The following is a 23,391-nucleotide window of genomic DNA, read 5'->3' on the forward strand; positions in this document are numbered from 1 at the left end:
TTAAGGATTTTATGAAATATCTCATCAATTTTTTCTTTTTTGAATGGATTGCCATGAAAATTTTCCCCTGACTTTTCAACCAGCACCATCATCTGGAACATGTTAAACACATGCTGAACATCAGCATGTTAGCATACTGGCTTAAACATTTGATTTTTGTAACCTCTCAAATGGCTTCAATGTGGACCCTTGACATTTTTATTGATTTCCTTTATTCCATTGATTAAACATCTCATTTAGCCAATTTTATTTGAGGGAAGGAGGGAGATGGGGAACAAGGGCTTCCATCTGGAGTCAAGCTGGTCAGTGCCTCAGCCCCATCTATTAAGCATTTCCATCTAGCATGTTTATAAACCTCTTATTTACAAAAAACTAACATAACACAGTGGTTAGGGTTCAGGATTTCTCCAGCTTTATTAAAATAAGGGACTTTTTGTCAAAGGTAGAAACAACTTTGGCACCGACAACAAAGTACAAAAATAGAACGGTTCAAATTCTCACATCCCAGTTCACACATTCACACGTTGAGATTAAAGGGATAAATTAGTAAAAAGACATTAGACTTCAGATTGTGTCAATCACACACAGTGCGACCCCTCAGGAACAGAAGGGCTACAGAAAAGAGAAGCACATTTTCATGGACAATTTAAACATTGTTAATAACTACATTGACATTCTTTAACACAGTGCTTACTTTCTGACAGTTTCTGCTCTTTTAATTAGGAAATGTTTCTGAATTTTTAAACGGGGGGAAAACAAATGCCAGTTTGACAAATAAATCTGAATGGTGACGAGCCCTAAAAACATTCATTAAGGCTCACACACGTGGGAGGAAATGCTACACAGAGTAAAATTGTATTGTCAAGAGTCTTCATTTTCTAAAAGAGCATGAATTTAGAGACTTTAACAGTCAACAGTGAAAAGACTTTAGAGAAGGATCGGGATTGATCAGGCAGCAAGGCAGTGTAACATGTTTAAGCTAAACGTGTCAGAAAGTGATCAGGCAGTTGGTTCGGTTCAGTCAGACAGCGTGGCAACTACAGGGTGAGACAGTGCAGCGATTGGACGGTGAGGGAGCAAAGCAGATATCAGATGACTGATCCTTTATTCCCGAGGATTTTGAGCAATTGCGTCTGCCAGCAGGTCGGGTCGGAGACACTCAATGGGGCAATGAATATTCTAGAGGAAGAGTGGGAAGATTTAGAAGAGGCAAGCTCACATGCCTCAGAAAAAACAATCCTGTCTCTTCATTATATTTGATCACACTCTTCATCGGTGGGCTTGTAAATTTAATTTGACAATTTTGGGGTTTAAAAAGGGCTACAAAATGTGTAGAAATCCAGTACCACTACATACTAAACAGGACAAATTATAATATTAAATTAATATAATTTTATAATAATTCCACTACTCACTTTGCGTAGGGTGTTGTCTCCATATCTAACAGGCTGCAGCAGACTGGCATCAACATCAGAACCTGGTCTGCGGCAGTTCTCGCACCGCCAGCCCTGATGAGACAAAACATACGCAATTATATTGTCTATTTAAACATGTTTCCTAATGACCACAAGTCATTATAAGCATCTCACTGAACATCAGAGCCAAATTCAGGGAGGTTGATGTGTCGTACCTGTTGTCCTCCAAAGCATGTGCAGGTACAGATAGCGCCCAGGTACTCCTTCTGCCACTGGTTGCCCACCTGGTAAGTTTTTCCATCATCGTAGCACACCGATTCATCTGCGTGGGTGTACATACACGTTAAAATTCATATGCATCTCTTTCACCTCGTTTTGAGATGGTCCCTGAACATTTCTTTGGGTAGTAAGAGCCCTTACGTGGTTCACACTTGAACTCTCCTTTGCCATTTCCCAGGCAAGTGCAGCTCATTAAGTGACCGTTTTCTCCGCGGCGGTCCCATTTCTCTCCAATGCGATAGTTGTTGCCGTTGTCATGGCACCACTCTAATGATGGACAAAATAAAAGGAAGAGAATTGTAGTCAAATTACAAATATATGCTTGTGAACTCGAGGGGAAAAAAATATCCCCAAAAACTTACTAGATGAATCGCATCTGAAGTGGCCACTGCCCAGGCCCAGGCACCTGCACCACAGCTTGAAGCCTGTCTCAGACATCCGCTCCCATTCAGCACCAACATCATGGTGCGTTGCGGTAAAGGCATCATAACATGAGTCGTCAGCGGAGGACACGCCCTCTGGGACTGAAATATGAGGAAACAAAAGTTTGTGTAAGCCTCTAGTTACTTGAAAATTAGTGATTAGCTAAAGTAACTGCTTGCTTTTTATTCAGGTTCTTATTTCTAGTGACATTTTTCATCAGTACCATATCTCTGAAAAGATGAACTTAGGAAAATTAGTAATAAAAGTCTGTCTCTAATATAAAGAGGCCTGATTTCTAAAAGGTAAAGGCTTTTTTCACTATTCAAGCATTTTATTGTGTCTATTGAACTATAGAGTCACCAGCTGCTTCCTTTTTACCCTCCAGCAGGGAGTTCAGAAAAGAGTACCTAACTAATGTGACGGTTCATATCTGCCTGAGACACCCTGTTCTACACACCGGCGTCCCAAGTTAATAAGCAGGAGTTGCTTTACACTTAGCTCAGTCTAGTTTAGAGGGGTGGTGGGGTGCTCACTTGTGTTTCCAGCAGTGACGACCTGCTCCAGAATCTTGTGTTTGAGCGCCCCCATCAGGGCCTCCACGATCACGTTGTAGTTCGCTCCAGGGCTGAGTCCTATCAGGGTAGCAGTGGTGGCTGTGCCTGGCAGGCGGATCTGGGCAGGTAGAGAGAGATGAGGTTTATCCACATGAAATCAGAGATTTCAGTCGACTGATAGATAACGTTCAGACTGAATCTCTTACCTGGAACATCTTCTCATTTATGTGTGTGAGAGGTTGGCAGGACACCAGGTAGGCGTTGCTCTGCTTGTAAGGCTTCCAGGAGATGGTAGTCTGAGTTTGGGCCTCCTGTGGCACTCCTGTCTCGTTACCAAACGTAGCGCCAATGGGCACATTCAGCTTCAAAATGGGCAATCTGCGGCCCTCTGCATCAGGGAGGGGCACAAAGACCAGGGGCTCACGAACTTGCCCATAGGGAGACTGTGGGTTGCCACTGTTCCCATTATATCTGTTGCTGCCTCCATTGTTGTTGTACTCTGTGTACTCCACATGCTGGCTCTGACCACCAGGCGTATCCTGGCCACTGGCCACTACCTGGACTGTGTTGTCCAACTCACTTTCAGGCACATCCAACCTGTCATCAATAACTCCAGGGCGATGTGGCAGAGGCAGGGGAAGAAAGGAGTCTGGTTCTGGGCGGGAGAGAAGGGGTTAGGGAAGCAAGCAGGTTAGACACGGGGTGGGTAAAGCAGAGCTGCTGTAGCATATCTCATCCAGCAGGAGGTGACAGATATGCAACATTGCTGGGGTACCACTTCATGGCAAAGTGTATCATAAAGCCAATATTACCAATAGCCAATATAACACACAAGAGGTATTTTGAATGTCATTTCTGGAGGCATTCAAAATAAAAATGGGTATTATTGTTTTAGGAGCCTAATGCCAATCGATAGCACAGTTTATCTTAAGGCCTCCGAGCTGTTACAGCCAAACAGCTGATTCAGCTGAGCAGATTAATGCTGCCGTTCAAACCCTCACATCTTATAAGATGTTTACCCATATCTAATTTGAATCTTCTTCTTTATCACATCATTTGAATGCATCACTTGTACCATCAAATTTGTCACAGTACAGAGCAGAAGTCTCATAATACTCACGAGTCCTGATTTTGCCCGTCAGAGGTGTGCTCCTCTGTGTGTTCTGGATGGCGATGATCTTGATGATGTACTCTGTGGCTGGTCTCAGGCCTGACGAGAGGAATAATTATCACATATCGGAATAAGTAGGTTGCACTTGACTCATGATTATGTGTAAGAGAATGATATAACCAGTGGATCCTGTGTGAAAAATGTAAAATGTAAATGAAAAATGAGATGAAATATTTTCAGTGGCACTATTGTTTATAGTGAAAATGGGTGGCTGTGGCTCAGGTGGGTAAGTCGCTTTAGATAAAAGCGTCTGCCAAATGAGTAAATGCAAGTGTAAAATGGAACCATTGACAAGCACATACCAGATATGGTGGCGTAGTTTTGGCCGGCATGGGGTTGTGGGATGAGGTCCCGTGGTGCTCGTCCCAACTCCTCGTAGGTGACGTAGTATCCTGTGATCTGTGTGGGAGGTGGCTGCCATGTGAAGGAGATGGAGGTGGGAGTCAAAGATGTGACCTGGAGGTTGGTGGGAGTCTGGACCGCTGGTTGAGCTAGGAAGAAAGACATCATGTTAGATCACCTGATTGCTTGTTGCATCTGAGTGTGTGTGTGTGTGTGTGTGTGTGCGCTCTGTAAGGTTATAGTTGTGGTTTGTGTCCACACAGTTTAGTTTACATATTTTCACAATTGTGATTGGCTGCATTTATCTAAACCATTGTGTGACTTATTTTTTGCATCTCTTTGTCACTTTACATTGCTCGTATTAACTCTGCACTGTTTACTGTACATTATGTACTGTATGTAATGATAACGCCAGCAACTACATTTAAGTAAACATTTCTGGATATGAAAAATTAAATTTAAACTTAAATTCACGTTATGAAGCCTGAAATGTGTTCGCAATGAGATGCAGATTTGTCTCGTACCTGTTTGGGTGATGATGTTAAATGGAGCGCTTTTTGTGTTGCCGTTCAGAGTGTACAGGTTAACAGAGTACTTGGTGCCTGGATGCAGACCTTAGAAAAAAACAAAAAAAAAAACATTGTGAAGCAACATTGAAAAAAAATCACACTTCCCCATCTTACATTTGTAAACCGTTTCAGAAGGAAGGTGCGGTGTACCTGTGAGAGTGAAGGTGCGTGTTTCTCCCGGCATGGTCCTGGTGATAGTGGGGTGCGAGTTATCCACGGGCGTGGCATCGATGAGGAAACCGGTGATGGTTTCTACCTTGGTGCGCCAGCTCAGTATGACAGAGGTATCCGTCACATCAGTGATGCGCACACGACGAGGAGGACTCACGTCTGCATCGAGGAGGAGAGAAGACTGACATGAAACAGAGCAGTGGGCAATAATTAGTGATGACAACGGAAGTGGTTCCCTTTCATGGTGCGGGTCGGATACCTTCCAGTGTGGTCATCTCTCCCTCCAGAGGCCTGCTGGTGACAGAGTTCTTCAGAGCATAGACTTGTATCTGGTATGTAGTTGCCACCTACGATACGCAGACATACAGTTGATATTTATTCACTGGCTGACTACGAATCCATGTAAATACTGAGACAAGAACTCTGTTTACCATGAGGCCTGGTACGACGACACGTGTGGTGTCCGGAGCAACATTCATCTCTTTGGAGGGGCTGTTGACGTTCTTGGGGGTGACAACCACACGGTAGCCTGTCAGACGTGCAGTGGGGGCTCGCCATGACACGGTGAAGGCAGAGGGACCAACCTCTGAGACCACCAGGTTGGTCGGAGCAGGGATTACTGAGGCAGAGAGACACAATTGCGAAGAGAAAACACAGTTAGACTTGTAGTCAGGGAACATATAAATGAAGTCATGAATATGTTGTTTTCTGTGCATTTCTACCTGTGGCCTGGGTTCCCACCAAGGGCGTGCTGGGTGTGCGGCCATTGAGGGCGATGACTTTGACAGTGTACTCTGTCCCGGGGCGAAGGCCTCTCAGCACCACACTGTCCTGGTCACCTCTGGGTGCTGGGCGCAGCTCCTTCTCGCCCTCCTCCGAGCTGGAGTACATGACGCGGTATGATGTCACTGTACCGTCTGGACTGTCCCACGTGATGCGCATGGAGGTGGACTCAATATCAGAGAAGGTCAGGTCCTTGGGACGATCCATAGCTGCAGGAAAGGAGGTAAATGAGTGGGTGGTCTTAAAGCGACACTTTGTGAGTTACTCTGATAGTGAAATAACTGAAATGAATGAATTAAAAGGTACTATATACACAAACTTAAACAGCCATAAACAGCCATACAAAACACCTCTCCTGGATTTGTTTTGTCTAGTAAACACAGGTATATTACTTCTGTTTGCATATCATGCCTCATTTACATACTCTACATCTCCTTTATTGATGGGAAGTTAACCAACCCCCTCCACTTCACAGTAAAACATTTGCATTTTTCAACAAACAAAACCAAGATAGACATTTGAGGGGAGAATCTGCTGTCACAGTATAAGTGGCTTCCTCCAGGAGAAATCTAGCCGGGGAAATTAAGGTTCCTCTAATCCCATATCCCAATTACAGAACGCAGGTTTTTCATTAACATGATTTGAAGAAATCACAGAGAAATAAAGTTAAGACAGAAAGATGCCTCTATCCTGGTTACTTAATATGCACGTGTACACACACCGGCAGAGATACTCACATCGGTTATGCCAAAACAGTTTCTAATTGAAGTGTTTCTTGGACTGAACTGAGTCAAACTAACCAGTGATAGCATTCTCCACCACAGGGGAGGAGGGTTGTCCGTCATTTCCCAGGGCGTAGACACTCACAACATACTCAACAGTGGGCATCAGACCTGTGAACGTCATCTCGCGCTGATCTGTAACAAAAGGGCAGAAAAGGAGCAAATGAAAGAAGAGATTGTCCTGGAAAATGATAAATTATATCAAATAAGGATGACAGTCTGGTTTTGAACAGGGGCCACCATCTTACCAGGGGCCACCACCTCAGAGTAGGAGGGTCCCAGGCCGTTCTTGGGGACACTGGTGATTCTGTAGCCTCTGATTGGTCCCTGAGCAGGAGACCAGCGCACTGTGATAGCGTTGTCACTCACGTCAGTCACTTTCATGTCAGTGGGAGGCTCGGTATCTAACGGAGAGATGGACACATACAGTATCAAGCTTTAGATTTTGTTTTTTGACCACAACAGATTTTTTCCAGAAACAATTGTCTTTCAGTTTGCTGTACCAGTCTTGTGTCTGATGTAGACTGGGGTGTTGGAGGCAGGGCTGTCCCCTCGTCCGGTAACAGCATAGACTGTGATGGTGTAGTCAGTGCCAGGATTCAGACCAGTAATGGTGGCGGTGGTCTGAGAGCCCGGGATTGTGAACTCTTGAGGAGTCTCGCCACCTAGAAAGAGAGAGACAAGAAGTAGAAAAAGAAGTGTTAAACTCTAAATTAATGGCTGAAGTTTAGAGGAAACTATGAATTAAAAGACAACTACAGACTTGTTCCTCCATAGGTGATCCTGTAGTTCTTCACTGTGACAGAGGGGGCTTCCCAGTGAATGGTGATGCTGGTGGGGGTGGATGATGTTACCTCCAGATCAGTGGGAGCATCAGAGACTGAAAAAGATTAGAAGAGACAGGAAAAAAGTTAATTATAAGAAAAAACAATGTAGAGAAAAAGAAAAAGAGAGGAGACAGTAGAAACCAGTATGGAAGCTTACTGGTGGCCTGTGTTCCAGTCAGAGGCTGACTCTCCTGATTGTTGTTGACGGCAAACACGTATACCAGGTACTCTGTCTCTGGTGTCAGTCCAGTCAAAGTGAAGTAGTTCCTGGTTGGGGGCAGCCTCTCATCCTTGGTCCGCCCGCCGCTTGTCTTCTGATAGCGGATGCGGTAGCCGGTGATCGAAGCAGTTGGAGCTAGCCAGTGAACAGTGAAGGAGTTGGTCCGAATGTCAGAGAAGTCCAAGCCAGTGGGGGAGTCCAGAGCTGGAGGGAAAGGAATTGGAGAATGGGAGAAATTTGAAATTATACCTAATGATAATGGCAAAAACAAAATTGCAGGGAAACACAAATTATGTTGTCTTGGACTTTTTTTGTACCGGTGTCATAATCTACTGTCTCCCAAACCTTTTAAAAACATTGCACCAGTTCGTGATTTTTTTTTTCGTAAAAATCTACCCATCCCCAAATACAAAAAACATGCAACCTTAGCTGAGAATTACCACCATTTTAATAGATTAACAAAACCAATAACATTAATGTAAGCACATGTAAGGATTGACATAAAATAAGTTAATTATATAGTCTAATATATAGGCTTTTAAATAACTTTTAAATAAACAACCCAGGAATAAATGAGGCCAGAAAGTTTCAACCCATGTCCTCATTTTAAACATTTTTTTTGTTCCGTTCAAAAGTGAAGCAGTCATGTCACCAGTCTTAGCTGCAGAGTAATTAAATATTTAACAGGGGTTTTAAAATAGTGATCTTTGTTACGTCTGTCTTCTGTTTTAAAAACATAACAGTTAATGTAAATATCGCCTTGGTCTTATGTTGATCAAGTATTATTAAAAAATGGACATGAACAAAACTTGCAGCAGCCGTCAGCCTTCCTTAAGGCACACACTTTTATAAACCACTGTCATACTCACTTGTCCTCTGAGTGCCTGTGGTTGGTTTACTTTCTCGTTCCCCGTATACACACACAACACTGATACGGTACTCAGTGTTGGGCAGCAGGTCTAAATGGAAATGGAGAGATAATTATGCACTCAGAGAGGCTTGACATGGAGCACTACAAAGAAAAACAGCTCATTTTGGCCCTTGCAGCCAGCATTCTGTCAGATCTCTATGTGGTCTTACTCTGCAGCAGGAAGGTGTTGGTGGCTCCGCCAACATTAACCTCTCTAATGTCATCATCTGTGGCTACAGGGTGGTAACGGATGACAAATCGAGAGATGTCGCTTGGTGTGGCAACATGGGGGACTGTCCAGGTCACCCTAATGTGGTCAGGACCCACCCCTCCAAACTGCAAGTTGGTGGGGGCAGGAATGGCTGGAAGAACGAGGGGTTAAAAGTTATACCTAACACAGGGGAAAAAAGAGCTTAATAAAGAGGTTAAATAAATAAGAGTGCGTTTACAATGGAAGAGACATGATACATTTCTAAACTTTACTTTATGTTACACATAAATTAAAAAAGGGTTGTTATGTGCCTTTATCAGTTCTCTCACGTCAAAAACCCAAGCCCTTCCCACTGATGGAGTGAAAGAATTAAATCACCAGCTTGTGTTTGCTTTGTGTATGTGGTCGGCTCGCTTTCCCCCTCCTCTGTAAGAGTGAAGATACTGATGTCATAGTCCACGCCCGGCTCCAAGCCACGAATCGTGTAATAACCAGCAGCCACGTCCACCGTGTCTTGGAAAATTGGCAAGTTCTCGCCTGACGTTACAACTGTTATCCGGTAAGCAGTAATGGTAGTATAGTTCATAGGGATCCAGCGCAGACCAATGGTGGTGTCAGTAATGTCGACAAAGTCAATGTGACTTGGTGCGGGGATGTCTGAAAGGGTTAGGCCAGTTGTAAAGCGCAAGCAAAATAAGACAGACAAACAGACCCAAAAGCCATAATAATTACATTGATTATGTCAATAACATTAATTCCATTCCAAATAAAGCAGTCAGAGGTCCAGAGTGTACCAGTAGCCATGCTAGATAGAGATAATTACAAATGACTTCAGTCCATAAACATTCATTCACATTATAAATATAATATAATTAAAGCAGTGATTAATACTACTGGTCTGAGCATGCAAAAAAAAAAACTAATTAATTCACCATCCCAATTAATAAATATGATCTCCATGCATGGCAGGTTAGCCAATGATCATATTATTAGTAGGTTATGATAATTAAAGCTGCATTAAACAGTGTTCTGAGTGAACTTTTTTGCCTCTTTTAGCTCATTGTTTTTGGTTTTATGGCGCATCATTTCCTGTTTGGTTCTGTCTTACTGTGCTCATTAACTTCAGGCAGCTGTTTTCAGCAAACTAGCTGTGATAAACCTACCATACCGCGAAGATGACGGACCTTCCTATCAGATATTTTATAAAAGCTGGTGGAGACTAAAATAGAGCTAAATATGAATGTGAATATTGGATGTCATTCATCAAGTGGCAATCCAATGAGGTGGTAATTTTAGCCATTAGCCACACCAGCTTCAAAAAAAAGGTGATAATGTCAGAGGTGTGTGGTTGTCAACTTGTTTTAACGTTAGTGGCAAAAAGTCCATTAATGCAGCTTTAAGAAACAGTTGTTTTTGAGGCATTCCAACTTTTTTTTTTTTAAAACTATGCCAATTTTAAAAAGAATATATTTGTACGCAAGTTCCAGCATGAAGACGAATACAGTGTAACCGTAGGGCTAATAAAAATATTACTGTAATGTGGTGAAATATTGGAGTTTGCTCTAGTTTAACTTGGACCCATCCTTTAATGGCAAATTCATCTCTCTCCTACACACACGCAGACATTGGTCTTTTTGTGAGGACGCAGTTGTGTGTCTGATGCCTATTAATGTGTGTGAATGCCTTCCTGGTGGCTCCTACCTGGTGTGATAATAGTGGACACAGGCACACTTTCCAAATTGCCCTTAGTGGTAAAGACACTGACGTTGTACTCCACCCCCAGATTCAAATTCTCTAGGACGACTGAGGTTTGATCAGGTCGGACTAACTCCTCAAGGGAGTTTCCTCGCTGGCCATTGGTCGGCGTGCTTGTCACCCTGTAGCCTGTGAGGCCTGCAAAGGGAGGGGAGGGGGGGACATGACAAATATGGGGGAGATAGAACAGAATGTCAAGAGCTTTTTTTCAATTTATGAGTCACTGTGAGAAATGAAAAAGAAATACCGGGAAGAGACGTTTGTCCTTCCGAAAAAAAAAAAGAAGGCCAAGGTCTCGACTTGGCGTGATCCAGTGGCTGGCAGTGCGTGGGGAGCACAGTCAATATTTACCTGGTGCTTTGGAGGCTACCCAGTGGACAGTGAGATCTCCTGTGTTGGGGTTGGATTCCACTCTGAGGTCAGTGGGAGGAGACACGGCTGCAAGGACAGAAAAGCGGACCATGATACAAGCATGAGAAACTCCATTCAATGCAGCAGCAACTTCTTACACAAACGTATCCCATATGGTTTGAACAGTGAACACAAAATCAGTCGGTGATAAGTTATACAGCTTCTTTTTTTGTGGTTTTTGTGTGGCAGTCATCATTATGGCTGTCTCATTCTCAGTTAAAGTGAAATAGATACGCACAAGTGACAACGGTGCGGGTGATGGGGTTTCCACGGTTGCGTCCATTGAAGATTGGCTGAACGCTGTAGGTGTACTGATTTCCAGAGATCAGGTCTGGAATATGAATACGTCCAGAATCAGAGGTGTCTTCTCTGGGAGACTCGCCTTCCTGGCTGGGGAGCACAGACAGCTGGGGAGAAAGAAACAAACATGCAAAGATCAGAAACCTGGAAAATACACTTAACCGAGCAACAAGCTGTAAACACAACATTGACATATTGTCACCTTATAAAGTTGATATGGAGAACATGTTAGCAAAGTGTTGACTGTTTATATATCTAGCAGATACAGAGCAATATTTGGATCAATTTAGAGCAATGTGTCAGGCCACCAAACAAATTTAAGTCCAACATTCACTCTCCTTTCAGCTCTGTTTTGGTCTCCACCGACAGAGTGAAATGTCGGAATAATGAGACTGAGTATGCTAAAAAGATTTTGTGACTTCAGTGATAGTATTAAAATATTTATTAGAGCAGCTTTTCTGCTATTATGAACAGTTGTTTCTCAAGATGATAAACTGATATATATATTTTTTTATGCTGTGAGCTAATGCAGGTTTCTACCTTGTAGCTGAATCTGCGGACAGGTATCCAGGTGACGATGATAGAGGTATCAGTGACCTCGGTGCTGAAAGTTGGAGCATTTCCCATCTGCGGAGCTGGGAGAGGAACAGAATGCGGAAAAAATAATATTAAATTCAATGCCAAAAATGAATTCTACTCTGTGCTGATGTTCTGTTTCTCTTAATACTGACCGGTGGTAAAATGTGTGGTGACGCCCTCACTGAGCTCATTGTCTCGCTCAGAGTGCAGGGTGGCAGTGTACTGGGTGTCTGGTCGTAGATTCCTCAGAGCATACTGGGTGACCCTGCCTGGGATCCTCTTCTCAACAGGGTTAGAGCCCTCGATGCTCAGGAGGAGACGGTAACCACTGACGATGGCGCGGGGAGCCTCCCAGATGACCAAAGCACTGTCAGGGCCAACGTCGGTGAAATGCACATTGGTGGGCGAATCAGGTTCTGGAGGGTTGAGAAGATATAAAACGTGAGGCAGAAGTTGGTGTAATCTCCCTCCGTCTAATTTAGGCCCCTTTGTCCATGGTGATACTTACTGGTGAACTTTTCTCCCACTAGTGGCTCGCTCTCCACTCCACCACTGATGGCGTAGATGTAGAAACGGTAGAGTGTGCCCGGCTGCAAGTGGGTGATATCAGCATATGCGTTGGGTGAGATGGGCAGCTGAAGGGGTCTCGTGTCAGTGCCATCAGGGCCAACAGGGGAGAAGATCACCCTGTAACCAGACACCTCGCTGGGAGGACCGGTCCAGGTGATGGTGATCTTCACATCCGAAACCTCGTAGAACTGCAGGTCTGTAGGGGCTCGGACCTCCTCTGTGGACAGGAAGTGGTAGATTGATTGACAGGGGATATAGTCAGATACGGTAACACTATGGAGTGATGTTTTTATGAGTGGGTCCCCATTTTTTATTTGGAGCAACAACATGCATTTAACATGTTTGTTAACTCTGAAGGATAAACACATTATGCTCTGTGGAAAAACACTGAGTGTAAACCAAACTTTGTTGCCATAAAATCCCACAGGGCACCTATAAATTAGCTGTGTAAGTGCTGCACAAGGCTAACAACAGTCTGTGGTTATTATGGCAACTTGGCAAACTAAAAAAAACAGCCCAATAAAAGACTTTAACAAAAGATATTTACATATTTCAACAATAACAGATTAGATAAAGCAGAAAATATAAAAGAATGTCAAACCAGATGTGTAAAAAAAAAAAAAGAAGCAATTTCGCACAGCATCTGGTTTTGTTTTGCATGTATAATAAAACAGTACATTTTACCGTGCAAGGCACAAGGAGGATCGAGGCAGAAATGGAAATCCCACTTAAGATATACTGAGGAGTTATGAATTGTGTGTCCCTCTGCATGGGTGTGGGCTGTACATGCATGGTTACTTTCATAAGTATTCTAACTATGTTTGAACAGGTGAAGGTTTATGAGCCCACCATGAATTCAAGAGGTCATTCAGAGGCCATGACAGACTAAGAAAGAAAAAATATTATGACAGTATAGCTATAGCTGTAGAAGCATTTTTTGACCATGCAATGTTTTTGACACGCTCAGTCTTCCCCAAACACTGACAAACCCTTCCTAGAACTCTCCTATAAGGAATCTTCAGCTGTGAAATTTAATCTGCTCAGCTTTCACTTTAATAAAACACAAAAACCTGCAATGGGCTTAAGTCATGAAGTATTAAAGTCATGAAGTTTTTTTTTTAATAACTGAAAGATATGGTGTCTGTTTAAAAGTGTGTACCAGGCAGAGGAGATCCAGCGGTGTTGACCTGTACAAAAACAGGCTCACTCTCCTGATCCTCCTCCACAGCGTAGATGCTGATGTTGTAGAGCAGACCAGGGCGAAGGTCAACCAGGGTCACTGAGGTCTCTGAGTCTGGCAGGTTCAGCTCAGTGCTGCTGCCTTCCACTGACGGCGTGTACAACACACGGTAACCTGGCAGGCGCAAAACATACAGTTACACACAGCCAGAATAAAACAGATAGACACACACACACACACATACAGAGTGATTCGTGTCTTACCAGTAATAGGAGCTTGAGGTCTGGACCAGCTGATTCGAATGGAGCTCTCTCCCACCTCATCGATGGTGTGCTGAGTGGGTGTGTCAGGAGCTGGAAAAAAAAAGGAAAATAATGGGAATCCTTCATGGCATATTTTGTGCAAAAAATTACAAAATTAGCATGATGCTGAGCTCAGTGTGATGAGAAAGTTGAGGAGAGAGCTTCTCCTATACCTGTAGTCTGTGAGGTAGTCAGGATCAGGTTTGGTTCTCCCTGATCTGGTAGCTCGTAGACATTGACGTTGTATCTGCGTCCTGGCAGGAGATCACTGATGGTGACAGCGGTGGCTGTGCGGGGAACATCTGGAGAAGCAGACAAAAAGTTGGTTAATACACATGCAGGTAGGCTATATCCATTCTATGTAGAGTATGATTTTGATGTGTCGTCTCTACCACAGTAGCTATGTTTTAATATTCATATTGTGTTCATCACATTTAACCTGAGGCACATCATTCAGAACCTCAACGGAGAGACTATCCAATTAATCAACCGATTCAATTATTTGTACGTGGCTTTATGGAGGCATTATGGAGGTTTCAGTGATGGTCAAAGGCTCATACCCAGGACTTTGCGCTTGGCCCCATCCTCACTGAGCTCATACTCCACCCTGAACCCAGAGATGGTAGAAGAGGCCGATGTCCAGGACACAACGAAGCTGTTTGAGGTGATTTCTGTCACCGACTCAGAAGTGTCCAACACTGGAGCAGGCTGGGCTGTCTCTCCCTCTGATGTTTCCACTTTAAAAACAAAGGGATATAGTGACCATGTGAATATTTCTTTAGATTTGTGGCACTGGGAGAATGTAACTGCTGGACTCTACTTACAAGAACCGTGGGTAGTGGTGAAATCGAAGCGTGTGACCTCGCGGCGTCCATAGCGCAGGATGCTGATCAGCTGACCCTCATACATGACACCTGGACGCAGCCCGCTGATGGTGTAGGAGTTGAGGTGGCCGGGAACGGTGGCCTCCCTCCAGGGTGCTCGTGAATTTTTCTACCAGAAGGGTAAAAAGATAAAAATGAATGGGTTTTAAGTGAAGTTTTGATCACATAAAGCACAAACTGAAGAGCGGATAATCTTCATCTGCTGATGAAGTTCATGTGCTACGATCAAAAGTTGTGGTTTTTTTCTCAACTGCTGTTTAATAGCTCAAGAGCGAACTTCAGTTTTTAAGTGAACATGGAAAGGAGTACTTTTAGGTGCTCTGAAAAAAACAATTTGAACATCCACAATTACGTTATAAGCAGGCAAATTCCATCTGTTGATGAAGACCATGTTACATGATTGAAAGCTCCAGAGCAGCTACTAATGAACCCTGTGGTGAGATTGTTTTCTGAACTAGATAATCTGATTTCTAAACTCTTTATGGCAAACATAAATCTTTAAAGTAATTAAATTTTTTGACAGCACCGATGAGATAAAGTTAAATACTGCGTGAAACTTTGAGGATTTAATGAAATCATCAATTAATTCATAAAATGAAGACATGACATGGTAGCCTGTATATTCTGGACTGGACACTGGCTCATACTTATTTACTGCCAAATCCTGCTTTAGAAGTATTTAGACTGGGGTTTGCATGCTGTCGGAAAACTCCAGACTTTCTCAGCAGGAGGGCCAGATGAGGACTTTGTGTGACTTTGTCGTCCAAAATACACAAACCCCTTCAGAGGAAATCTGTTTGACTTCAGTTAAGTTTCGTTAACATTTCAACCAGCTTGTCAGACTTTGAAGTCTTCAGAGGAAAAAGATGTATGAGAAAAAAAAATCTCTGGGTGGGGGATATTTTTCTTGGAATATCTAAAAACTGCAGACTGTAGAAGGGAGTTTGCGTATCCTCTAATCATCTTGTTTGTCCATGTTCAAACTTCAGTCAACATTACCCAAAAGACTTGACTTCATTCAGACTATTTGCCCACCTCTACTAATGCTACCAGTCAGCAAACACCCGTTTTAGAAAAAAAAAAATAGAAAAAAAAAAAGAGAGCTCACTTTCATTTACTCAAGCACTTTCTAACCCAAATTAAGAACCAAAAGAATGACTTACAATTCTCCATTTGAGGATGTACTGGGTAATGTGAACAGACGAAGGGGCGTTCCACTGAATGGGGTGAGAGTCTGGCTGTTTTCCTGCCTCTGTGATGATCACCTGGACAGGCCTGTGGCCGTCTGAGGAGTTAGAATTTCAGGCGGAAGAAAAGATTTTGGCGAAGACATCAGGGGAGAGTAGGAGAGACATGAACAAAGCTGCTATTAGCAATGAGAAAAAGACTCACACGTTGTCAAAGAAATATAATACATCAGTGTTACCTGGAGAGAGTGTGGGTGAAAGTTGGCTTCTTATTTTGGGATAGAACCAAACCACCAGACAGTGTTAAACCAACCTATACACCCACTGACATCTTACAGTCTCACATAACACCGGAGTACTATATTCATCACAATTTACCCTCAAGAACACACACACGAAGCTTCACACACTCTTCTCCACACACACACACACCACTTTCCTCTGCCACTGATCACAGTGAGAGAAATGTTGCAACTGTAAAAATGCTTTTGGTCAATGTTTGATTCAGGACACAGTGTGCTGCAGAACAAAGTATCACATTAAGCAACGTTTACCTAACCAGAGGGAGGTATTGGAGACAGGAAGTGTGTTTAAGGCTACTGACCCCCCCCCCCCTTTTGCCCCTCATTATGACCAGCATCCCTTTCCCCTCAGCAGGTCAACACAACAACACTCAACACCAGGCGGGGGGAGGAAAAAACCTCTCCGACTACAAAGACCAAGGGGAAGGCAGGGGTGATGTGATTGGCCGACACTTTGCTCATTTGCTAGACTTCAAAGTCGAGAAAAACCCCAGACCCCCCGCTTCCCTCCACAAACCTGAAGTGAACTTTTCATTTCAGTGACGTGTGATGGGAGGTTCGGGGTGGGTGAGAGGAAGGAGGTCAATAATGTCAGAGAGTTGAATGAGTACAGTAAAAGACTGCAATTCACAATTGCCACATTATCTTGTTGTCTGCAGGGATTTAGGATTGACTGAGCCTCAGACCAGCCAAATATTTGATTTTCACAACTGGATCCTCCACAACCTAGAAAATGATGCTGAGATTTTCAGCTGGTTTTCAAATTAAAATATGAATATTTGCTTATATATGTTTACGTTTTAGTAGATTTGCACCATGAAAATTCATTGCCAATTTAGTTTCTCGCAGTTTCTGTTTGCAGTATAAATTAAAGTCTTCTGTTTACTTCCTGCATCACTTTTGTTGTTCTGTGATGTATATAAACACTTAGACCACCAACCAACAGTCCTAATGTGGCCCATGTGACTTTGTACGACCCACATTCAAACAGAACTGTAAACCCACTGAAGCAGATTGCAACTTTGAAATGATTATGTTGCGAAGATTGTTTTCCTACCTTGGTAGGTCTGCTGAGGTTCACATCTAAGCTCTCCAATCCCGTTGCCATAGCAATAACAGCGGTAGTGGATGCCATGGATGACTTTGTCCCATGTGTCTCCAATCTGATGGAAGGCCCTGGTTTGTGGCTCCTGACACTGATCTGTTATAGAAAACACAAGACAAGTCAACAGACAGAAAAAGGTGGGGTTGTAATTCTCAGTGGCAAAGCGCTGAGTATTTAATTCCCCAACAGCTGAGCTATTGAGCCATGAACGCACCGATAGCGTCACACTTCCAGCGTCCACGTCCCTGTCCATAGCAGGTGCAGTTCATCATGTAGCCCTCGTCATGGCGCTTGGAGAATTCCTGGTTTACTTCATAGGTCGAGCTATCAACAATACACTGGTCTGCACATGTAGAAGCATGAGACAAAACAAAAACACACCTCTTATGCTCCAATGTCAGGCTGCATGAGTTCTGTGACTGTTTCAACTTCTACAAGACTTTAACAGTTTTGTTTCAAATCCAAACACAGTTAGTTCTCTGACCTCGCAGCTGTGAGAGAGCAATACAGCTCCACTCCCCACGGCCGTTCCCCTGGCATGTGCACTCCATCATGTGACCCATGACATCATGGCGCTTTTCCCACTTGTCGCCTACACGGTGCATCGCTCCATCGTTGGTGGTACATATCTCCTCATGGGCTACATGAAGAAAGACAGGAAAAAAGAAATGAAAACAAAGTAGACTCTGCTCTGTGTGCTTGCAGTGCTTGTTTCTGACGCATCTGTCTGGGCATTCACATGCAGCTGTGTGCGTTCGCGCGGGGAATTCTCTGTGGTCCGGTTCAACATTCTGTATTGTAATGGTGTTATGCAACAACCTTGATTGAGCCATTACTCTCCCATGACCATAAACCCCCTCTTCTCTAAAAGCTATTTAATCTGCAAGTGATCCATGCGAACAACAGTCATTATCATCCATGGGAACAAGATAAAGACAAAAGCATTTAATTTAATGCTTTCAACAGAAAGATATATATACCATGTTTGTGTAGCAATTGAACATTTCTAACTTTGACCACATGCCCAGCTTGGGCTGAATGGGCTGAAAGCAACTCATAAAATGCATCGACTTTCTCCAAGAGTGTCCCATTTTTAGGGTTATGCCATTATAATAACTTGGCAGATGCTTTCATTGCACTTCAGGAGGTTGTTCTGTGGTTATAGTTATATTCACTAATGTAATGATTTTAAATTTCATATCATGTATACAAATATTTGGAATTGTTTCAAAGCCATTCTAGAAAAAAAAATACTAGACATATCATAAAAAGCAGTGCACACACACTCACCAGCCATGGGGCAGAATCCAAAGCGCTGCTCTGCGTCGTAGTTGTGGGTGGTACCGCACCACCTCATGGCGTCACGGCGTCCGTCAGAGGTGCAGTCGGTGTAGTTGCGGCCACTGTAGAGGAAGGGGAAGTGGCACAGGGCGCCATTGGAGTTTCCGCCTCGTGTTGCTACAATGGCTGGAATTAATAAGGAGACACAACAGTTATTGTTCATCTGTGGTTACTGTGAAAGCTTAAAATATGAGCATTTTCATACCACAAATAACAAGTATCCATGAATCCCAAAGAAGGAACACTGAGATACATAAAGACTTAGTGATGTAATGTATTACTTTCCCTACTTTAAGTTGTCCTATTTAGCCTTTATTAGCAGTATATACGTGTTTAATAATTGGTTTATAATACACTATAATGTAGTAGAGTGTACATTAATGTAATATACTGACAATTATCATTTATTATGTAATATTACAACTGCATTTTACCATGTTATCATTCATTATACACCAGCCTCCACTTACGTGTGCCCACAGGAAGGGTTAGAGACATCGACAAATACATTAATAAACAAAATAAATCTGCTTACAATTACAGTGTTTTATAGTGTGTGTTATAGTGTGTTACAAACCATTTATTAAATGTTTATATTGGGCTTATAATTGCTGGACTCAAAGTAAAATGTAAAATGAACAAACATCAAAACACAAGAAATTGATGAAGAACTAAATCTACATTTCAGGTTTCACAGACTAAGTAAGAAATTGGGAGGGAATCATTATTATATTGGTGGTGGATGAAAACAGCCATTACTTCATAAAAAGGCCAACATCAGCACAGTAGCAAAGCAATATAATGGTAAAGCCCATGTTTCCATCTCACCATTCCTCTCAGTACAGAAAGAGTACTGCTGGTCTTTCTCATAGTCTGAGGTTGTAGAGCACCAGAGCTGCCCGTCTGTGCGTCCATCTGAGGTGCAGGAGTAGTAGGTCTTCCCCATGAAGACGAAGGGGAACGCACACTGCTGGCCGTTAGAGTTACCACCATACACCTGGTTCCTGGCCTCTACACAGAAAAGGGAGGGGAGAGTGCGGAAAGTGGTTTGATTTTTTTTTTGCTCGAAAGAAAAGCTTAAGTTTCATTTTGAGCAAAAAAACTTTTTTTTTTCTTTCACTGAGACCCCTGTTTTTCTTCCCTCCCTCCTGTGCTCACCCCATTCCTGACAGCTGACGCCATTGCCCAGACAGGTACAGAGCATCTGCTTGCTGCCCTGGCTTCTGATCCAGCGCTGTCCGTCATAGTAGATGGCTCCAGAGTCTGTGCGGCAGGTGCCCTCGGTGGGGGTCTCAAGCTGTTTCTGGACCACGGAATGGGTGGGGGTCACCACGACAGTACCTGTGGCTGTTAATCACCAAGCAGATTGAGAGAAAGATGGATGTCAGGGCTGTGGCCGCTGAGAGGATCAGAGTAGAGCTTTTGTCATTCAGTGAACACTTATAGAAAAACTGATTTTAAGTCTCACCTCTGCCTGCATTGTGTCTTTCACACTTCCACTCTCCACGGCCGTTTCCTAAGCACAGACACTGCAGGACGTGTCCACTTGTGTCAGTCTTTGTCCATGTGTCTCCGATGCGGTAGGACCTCCTGGTGTCCTGGTCGTTGCAACGATCTGGTGGCAGAACAACAGTGGTCAACAGCTGCCACTTAAGTATGTAAAAAGTGTGTGTTCATGTGTGTGTGTGTGTGTATTTATATTCTGCTTACTCCTTGAGGTGCATGTGATGCGTCCATTTCCCTCTCCCAGACAGGTACAGTCCAGCATCATCCAGCCTTGGTACGGTTTCTCCCAGGTCTCTCCCACAACATAGGATGATGCTGCATTGTTGTCATAGCAACGCTCAGCTGCACATAAAACAGCAGGGTCATGATTCAATGCATCTGTAGTTCTGACTTGAAATCACAGCATCTAAATCAATGTGGACATTTACACAAAAAAATAAACCATGTGGAAATCAATAGCTGTGGCGTAAGATGGGCAAAGAGGAGAGGGGTGCTCTGTCACACAACCTGTTTGCCTTGACTGTTTTCAAATATTTAGAATAGTATCAAATACTGTCATGCTTCTGAGAAATTACCCCGCTCCAAGTATGTGCATGTGTGTAGGTGGAAGCTGAAAACACAAACTTGCACGCTTAAGTTGCCATATTTCACAATTTTTCTGCCTTCCAGAGTTCATGTGGGAAGTGTTGACGACAGGTTTCAATACAGGAGGTGAAGGTACTCACCCACGGGTTTGCAGGTCCACTCCCCTTTGCCATTTCCAAGACACACACACTCCAGCATGTAGTCAGCGGTATCATGAGGCCTCTGCCAAGTGTCCCCAATTTTATAAGACCTCCCACCTTCATGGCAACGATCTGCAGTTGACACAGATTTGAAGTTTAGCTCACTTTCTTTGGTTTACAAAAGATGCCCTTAATATCCATATGCACTGTAATACATGTCCGTCACTCAAGCCTTATTTTCAATCTTTACCATTTAAGTAAAATGCAATTTAACTGTTTTTTTTTAAAAACTGTTTTCCTCCCCAATGCATGAACCAAGCAGGGAGTCTACTTGTAGACAGAGGCATAAACAACTATGATTTTTCAATATTTTACTTAAATTCAATTTAATTTGAACTCACTTGCGATGGTACAGCTGATCTTGCCCCGACCAGAACCAATACAGGTACAGTCCCACATCATCCCGTCCTTGGGTCTCTCATAGGTTTCACCGACCTGGTATGTCCGTTCATTGTGCTTGTCATAACAGGACTCCACCACTGAGAGAAAAACAGAGGAAACACCTAAAGGTTAAGAGACTGTTATTGTACAACCTGCACTGGGTATTTCTCTGAACAATTGTGGCTATCTCAAGATGTTGCCAGATGTTTTTTGATGTTGTTTCAATCATGGTGTGATGATATTTTTTACTTTACTTGTTGACAGTGGCACAATAGCTCTGAAACAAGAGGTACTGCAGTGGGGAGAGGCAACTCTCCCAAACCAAAGTCAGTTCTCACTTGTGTCCAGATGTGAAAAAGTGAGCCAGGGAGAAATAATGGCCCGCTAAGACATTTCTGTGTTAAACCGGTGGGTCTCTCTCACTGACCTTCAGGCTTAGTTTTACATTTGATGCCTGCTGCTCCATTGCAGGTGCACAGCAGTGTACTGCCACGGTAGGGTTTCTCCCACTGCTCGTTCTGTCTGTATGAGCGACCGTTTTCCTCACAGCCGACTAGATATCATATAATATGAATATTGTCACAAAAAGATTGTTAAACATTTTGGCCATAAAATGACTATTAAAGTTTTGGCTCATCTCAAAAGAAATATTAGAAATGCAAAAGTAAAACCCTTGTTATTGACATTTCTAGGTACAATAGGAACTAAAACCTTCTTTCCAATGCAGAAATAAAATCATCTTTGACTTTTTACACATTAAGGAGACTGAAGAATATTTTGTCCTTGTACCAACCTGGAGTAAGGGCCGCTGAGTCTCGGAGCTCAGGATACACCTGATATTGGCCAGTTTGTCTTTTGCTCTTGTTTGGCAAGCCGTGGACTGCGCTGCTTACGCACAGCGCAACCAGCAGCCCTGTCAGTGGGCTACCAGTCATTTTGTGGAAAAATAAGGATTTCAAGGTAAAGTAGAAAAAAAAGACTGAAGTAAAGTTTAACAGGAGAAGCGAGCGCAGGAGTTCAGTTTTACTTAGAGAGATTGGATTAGTTTCTGTCCCTTGTTCTCAGCTCCCAGTTGCTGTTCTTCCAGGCGGGTCGGTTCTGCCGCCTTGCAGCTGGTGCACCAGACTGAGGAGATGGGAGCGCACTCGTTTTATACCCGGACACACCGCCGCAGCCCCCTAGAGGGGAGGGCTTTAACCGGAGCTGGAATGACCCGCCCGAGTGTGAGCAATACTGACACTGGACACTTCACTTTCAAGGAACGAAAAAAAGCCACAGGACAAAAAAAGAAACACATCAAGTTATGGAGATGAATGAGCTTCTGAAATCTGTTCAAATCACAGATTAAAGGGTAAAAGAGCATCGGGTGGGATAGCATCACTGTGAAAGGATGCAGATGCCGCACAGAGGGTCAGGGGCCTGCAAGAAATCAAAAGACATCTCAGAGGATGCCACTGCTAAAGTAGCTGTCAATGCAAAAATATAAGAACAAGAGAGATTTCCAAAAACTCATACTAAGGATCAGACCTAAATGAGTTATGAGTTCCCAAAGAGATTGTTTGTTTATTTGTTTGTTTGTTTGTTTGTTGTTTAGTTTTGCTTCTAGTTAATAAACTTCGCTATGTGCAAACATTCACAGCACTAACAAGAACGGCCACTCAGCAGGGCGCATTCCTCCGCCAGGGCCAGAAATGTCCAATCTGGCCAATCTGGCAATGTTAGGGAAAGTGATAAAAAATAAAAAAGATTCCTGGATGTGGCCCCTTAACAGAATCCACACGAAAGTTTAATGGGTTCTTCCCTGGTCCATGCTCCATCCCTCCACCACGTTTGGTGCAAATCGGTTTAGTACTTTTTGCTTAATCCGGCTGACAAACAAACAAACAAACAAATCAACAAACAGACACGGGTGAATGGTGAAATCATTGGGGGAGGCAATTCTTTTTTTTTTTTTTTTTTACTCTAAGCTGTTTCATGTAAACAATATATATGCACTTATAATTAAACTGAAGATCAGCACAATTACTCTGCAAAACGTCTCTATTAGCACAGAGCATGACACTGTGCGACACAGGTTCAACTGCTGGTCGAAGTCAGGACAAAGAACATCAACAACAACAAAAATAAAATCATGGTCAGGCGGGTA

At 43.2% G+C, this 23,391-nt stretch overlaps 1 protein-coding gene across 3 annotated transcripts; it reads right to left on the reverse strand.

Moving 5' to 3' along the window:
- Positions 1 to 389: 389 nt before the first annotated feature.
- LOC111238642 (fibronectin-like) lies at positions 390 to 22,355 on the reverse strand. Of its 3 annotated transcripts, XM_022768251.1 has the most exons (46): positions 22,039 to 22,355; positions 21,673 to 21,798; positions 21,206 to 21,343; positions 20,805 to 20,936; positions 20,284 to 20,421; positions 20,042 to 20,188; positions 19,732 to 19,920; positions 19,402 to 19,584; positions 18,523 to 18,699; positions 17,717 to 17,872; positions 17,447 to 17,575; positions 17,185 to 17,328; positions 15,802 to 15,923; positions 14,579 to 14,747; positions 14,315 to 14,491; positions 13,928 to 14,056; positions 13,716 to 13,805; positions 13,432 to 13,626; positions 12,211 to 12,489; positions 11,855 to 12,118; positions 11,664 to 11,758; positions 11,062 to 11,230; positions 10,764 to 10,850; positions 10,359 to 10,550; positions 9,036 to 9,314; positions 8,617 to 8,808; positions 8,406 to 8,495; positions 7,474 to 7,740; positions 7,253 to 7,369; positions 6,993 to 7,154; positions 6,738 to 6,893; positions 6,508 to 6,624; positions 5,647 to 5,916; positions 5,356 to 5,543; positions 5,184 to 5,271; positions 4,904 to 5,083; positions 4,709 to 4,798; positions 4,145 to 4,333; positions 3,792 to 3,881; positions 2,878 to 3,326; positions 2,651 to 2,789; positions 2,057 to 2,218; positions 1,836 to 1,961; positions 1,631 to 1,737; positions 1,416 to 1,508; positions 390 to 1,179 (listed from the first exon to the last, which is right to left on the reverse strand). In XM_022768251.1, exons 1-46 carry the CDS (start codon positions 22,178 to 22,180, stop codon positions 1,105 to 1,107), a joined length of 7,395 nt encoding a protein of 2,464 aa, XP_022623972.1. In that variant the 5' UTR covers positions 22,181 to 22,355; the 3' UTR covers positions 390 to 1,104. The 3 variants fall into 3 exon arrangements, with proteins under 3 accessions (XP_022623972.1, XP_022623970.1, XP_022623971.1); XM_022768249.1 differs by lacking the exon at positions 9,036 to 9,314; XM_022768250.1 differs by lacking the exons at positions 9,036 to 9,314; positions 21,673 to 21,798.
- Between the last annotated feature and the right edge of the window lie 1,036 nt (positions 22,356 to 23,391).

This window comes from Seriola dumerili, unplaced genomic scaffold (genome assembly GCF_002260705.1).
Source record: "Seriola dumerili isolate Sdu_G_001 unplaced genomic scaffold, Sdu_1.0 BDQW01001449.1, whole genome shotgun sequence".
In the NCBI taxonomy this organism is placed as follows: Eukaryota; Metazoa; Chordata; class Actinopteri; order Carangiformes; family Carangidae; genus Seriola; species Seriola dumerili.

Coding starts and splice junctions, on each gene's coding strand:
- LOC111238642 (XM_022768251.1), bottom strand. CDS start 22,180: ATGACTGGTAGCCCACTGACAGGGCTGCTGGTTGCGCTGTGCGTAAGC. Junction 21,344..21,672: donor ATGTAAAACTAAGCCTGAAG/GTCAGTGAGAGA, acceptor TTTTTCTCTCAG/TGGTGGAGTCCTGTTATGAC. Junction 14,057..14,314: donor GGCCAAGCGCAAAGTCCTGG/GTATGAGCCTTT, acceptor CTGCTTCTCCAG/ATGTTCCCCGCACAGCCACC.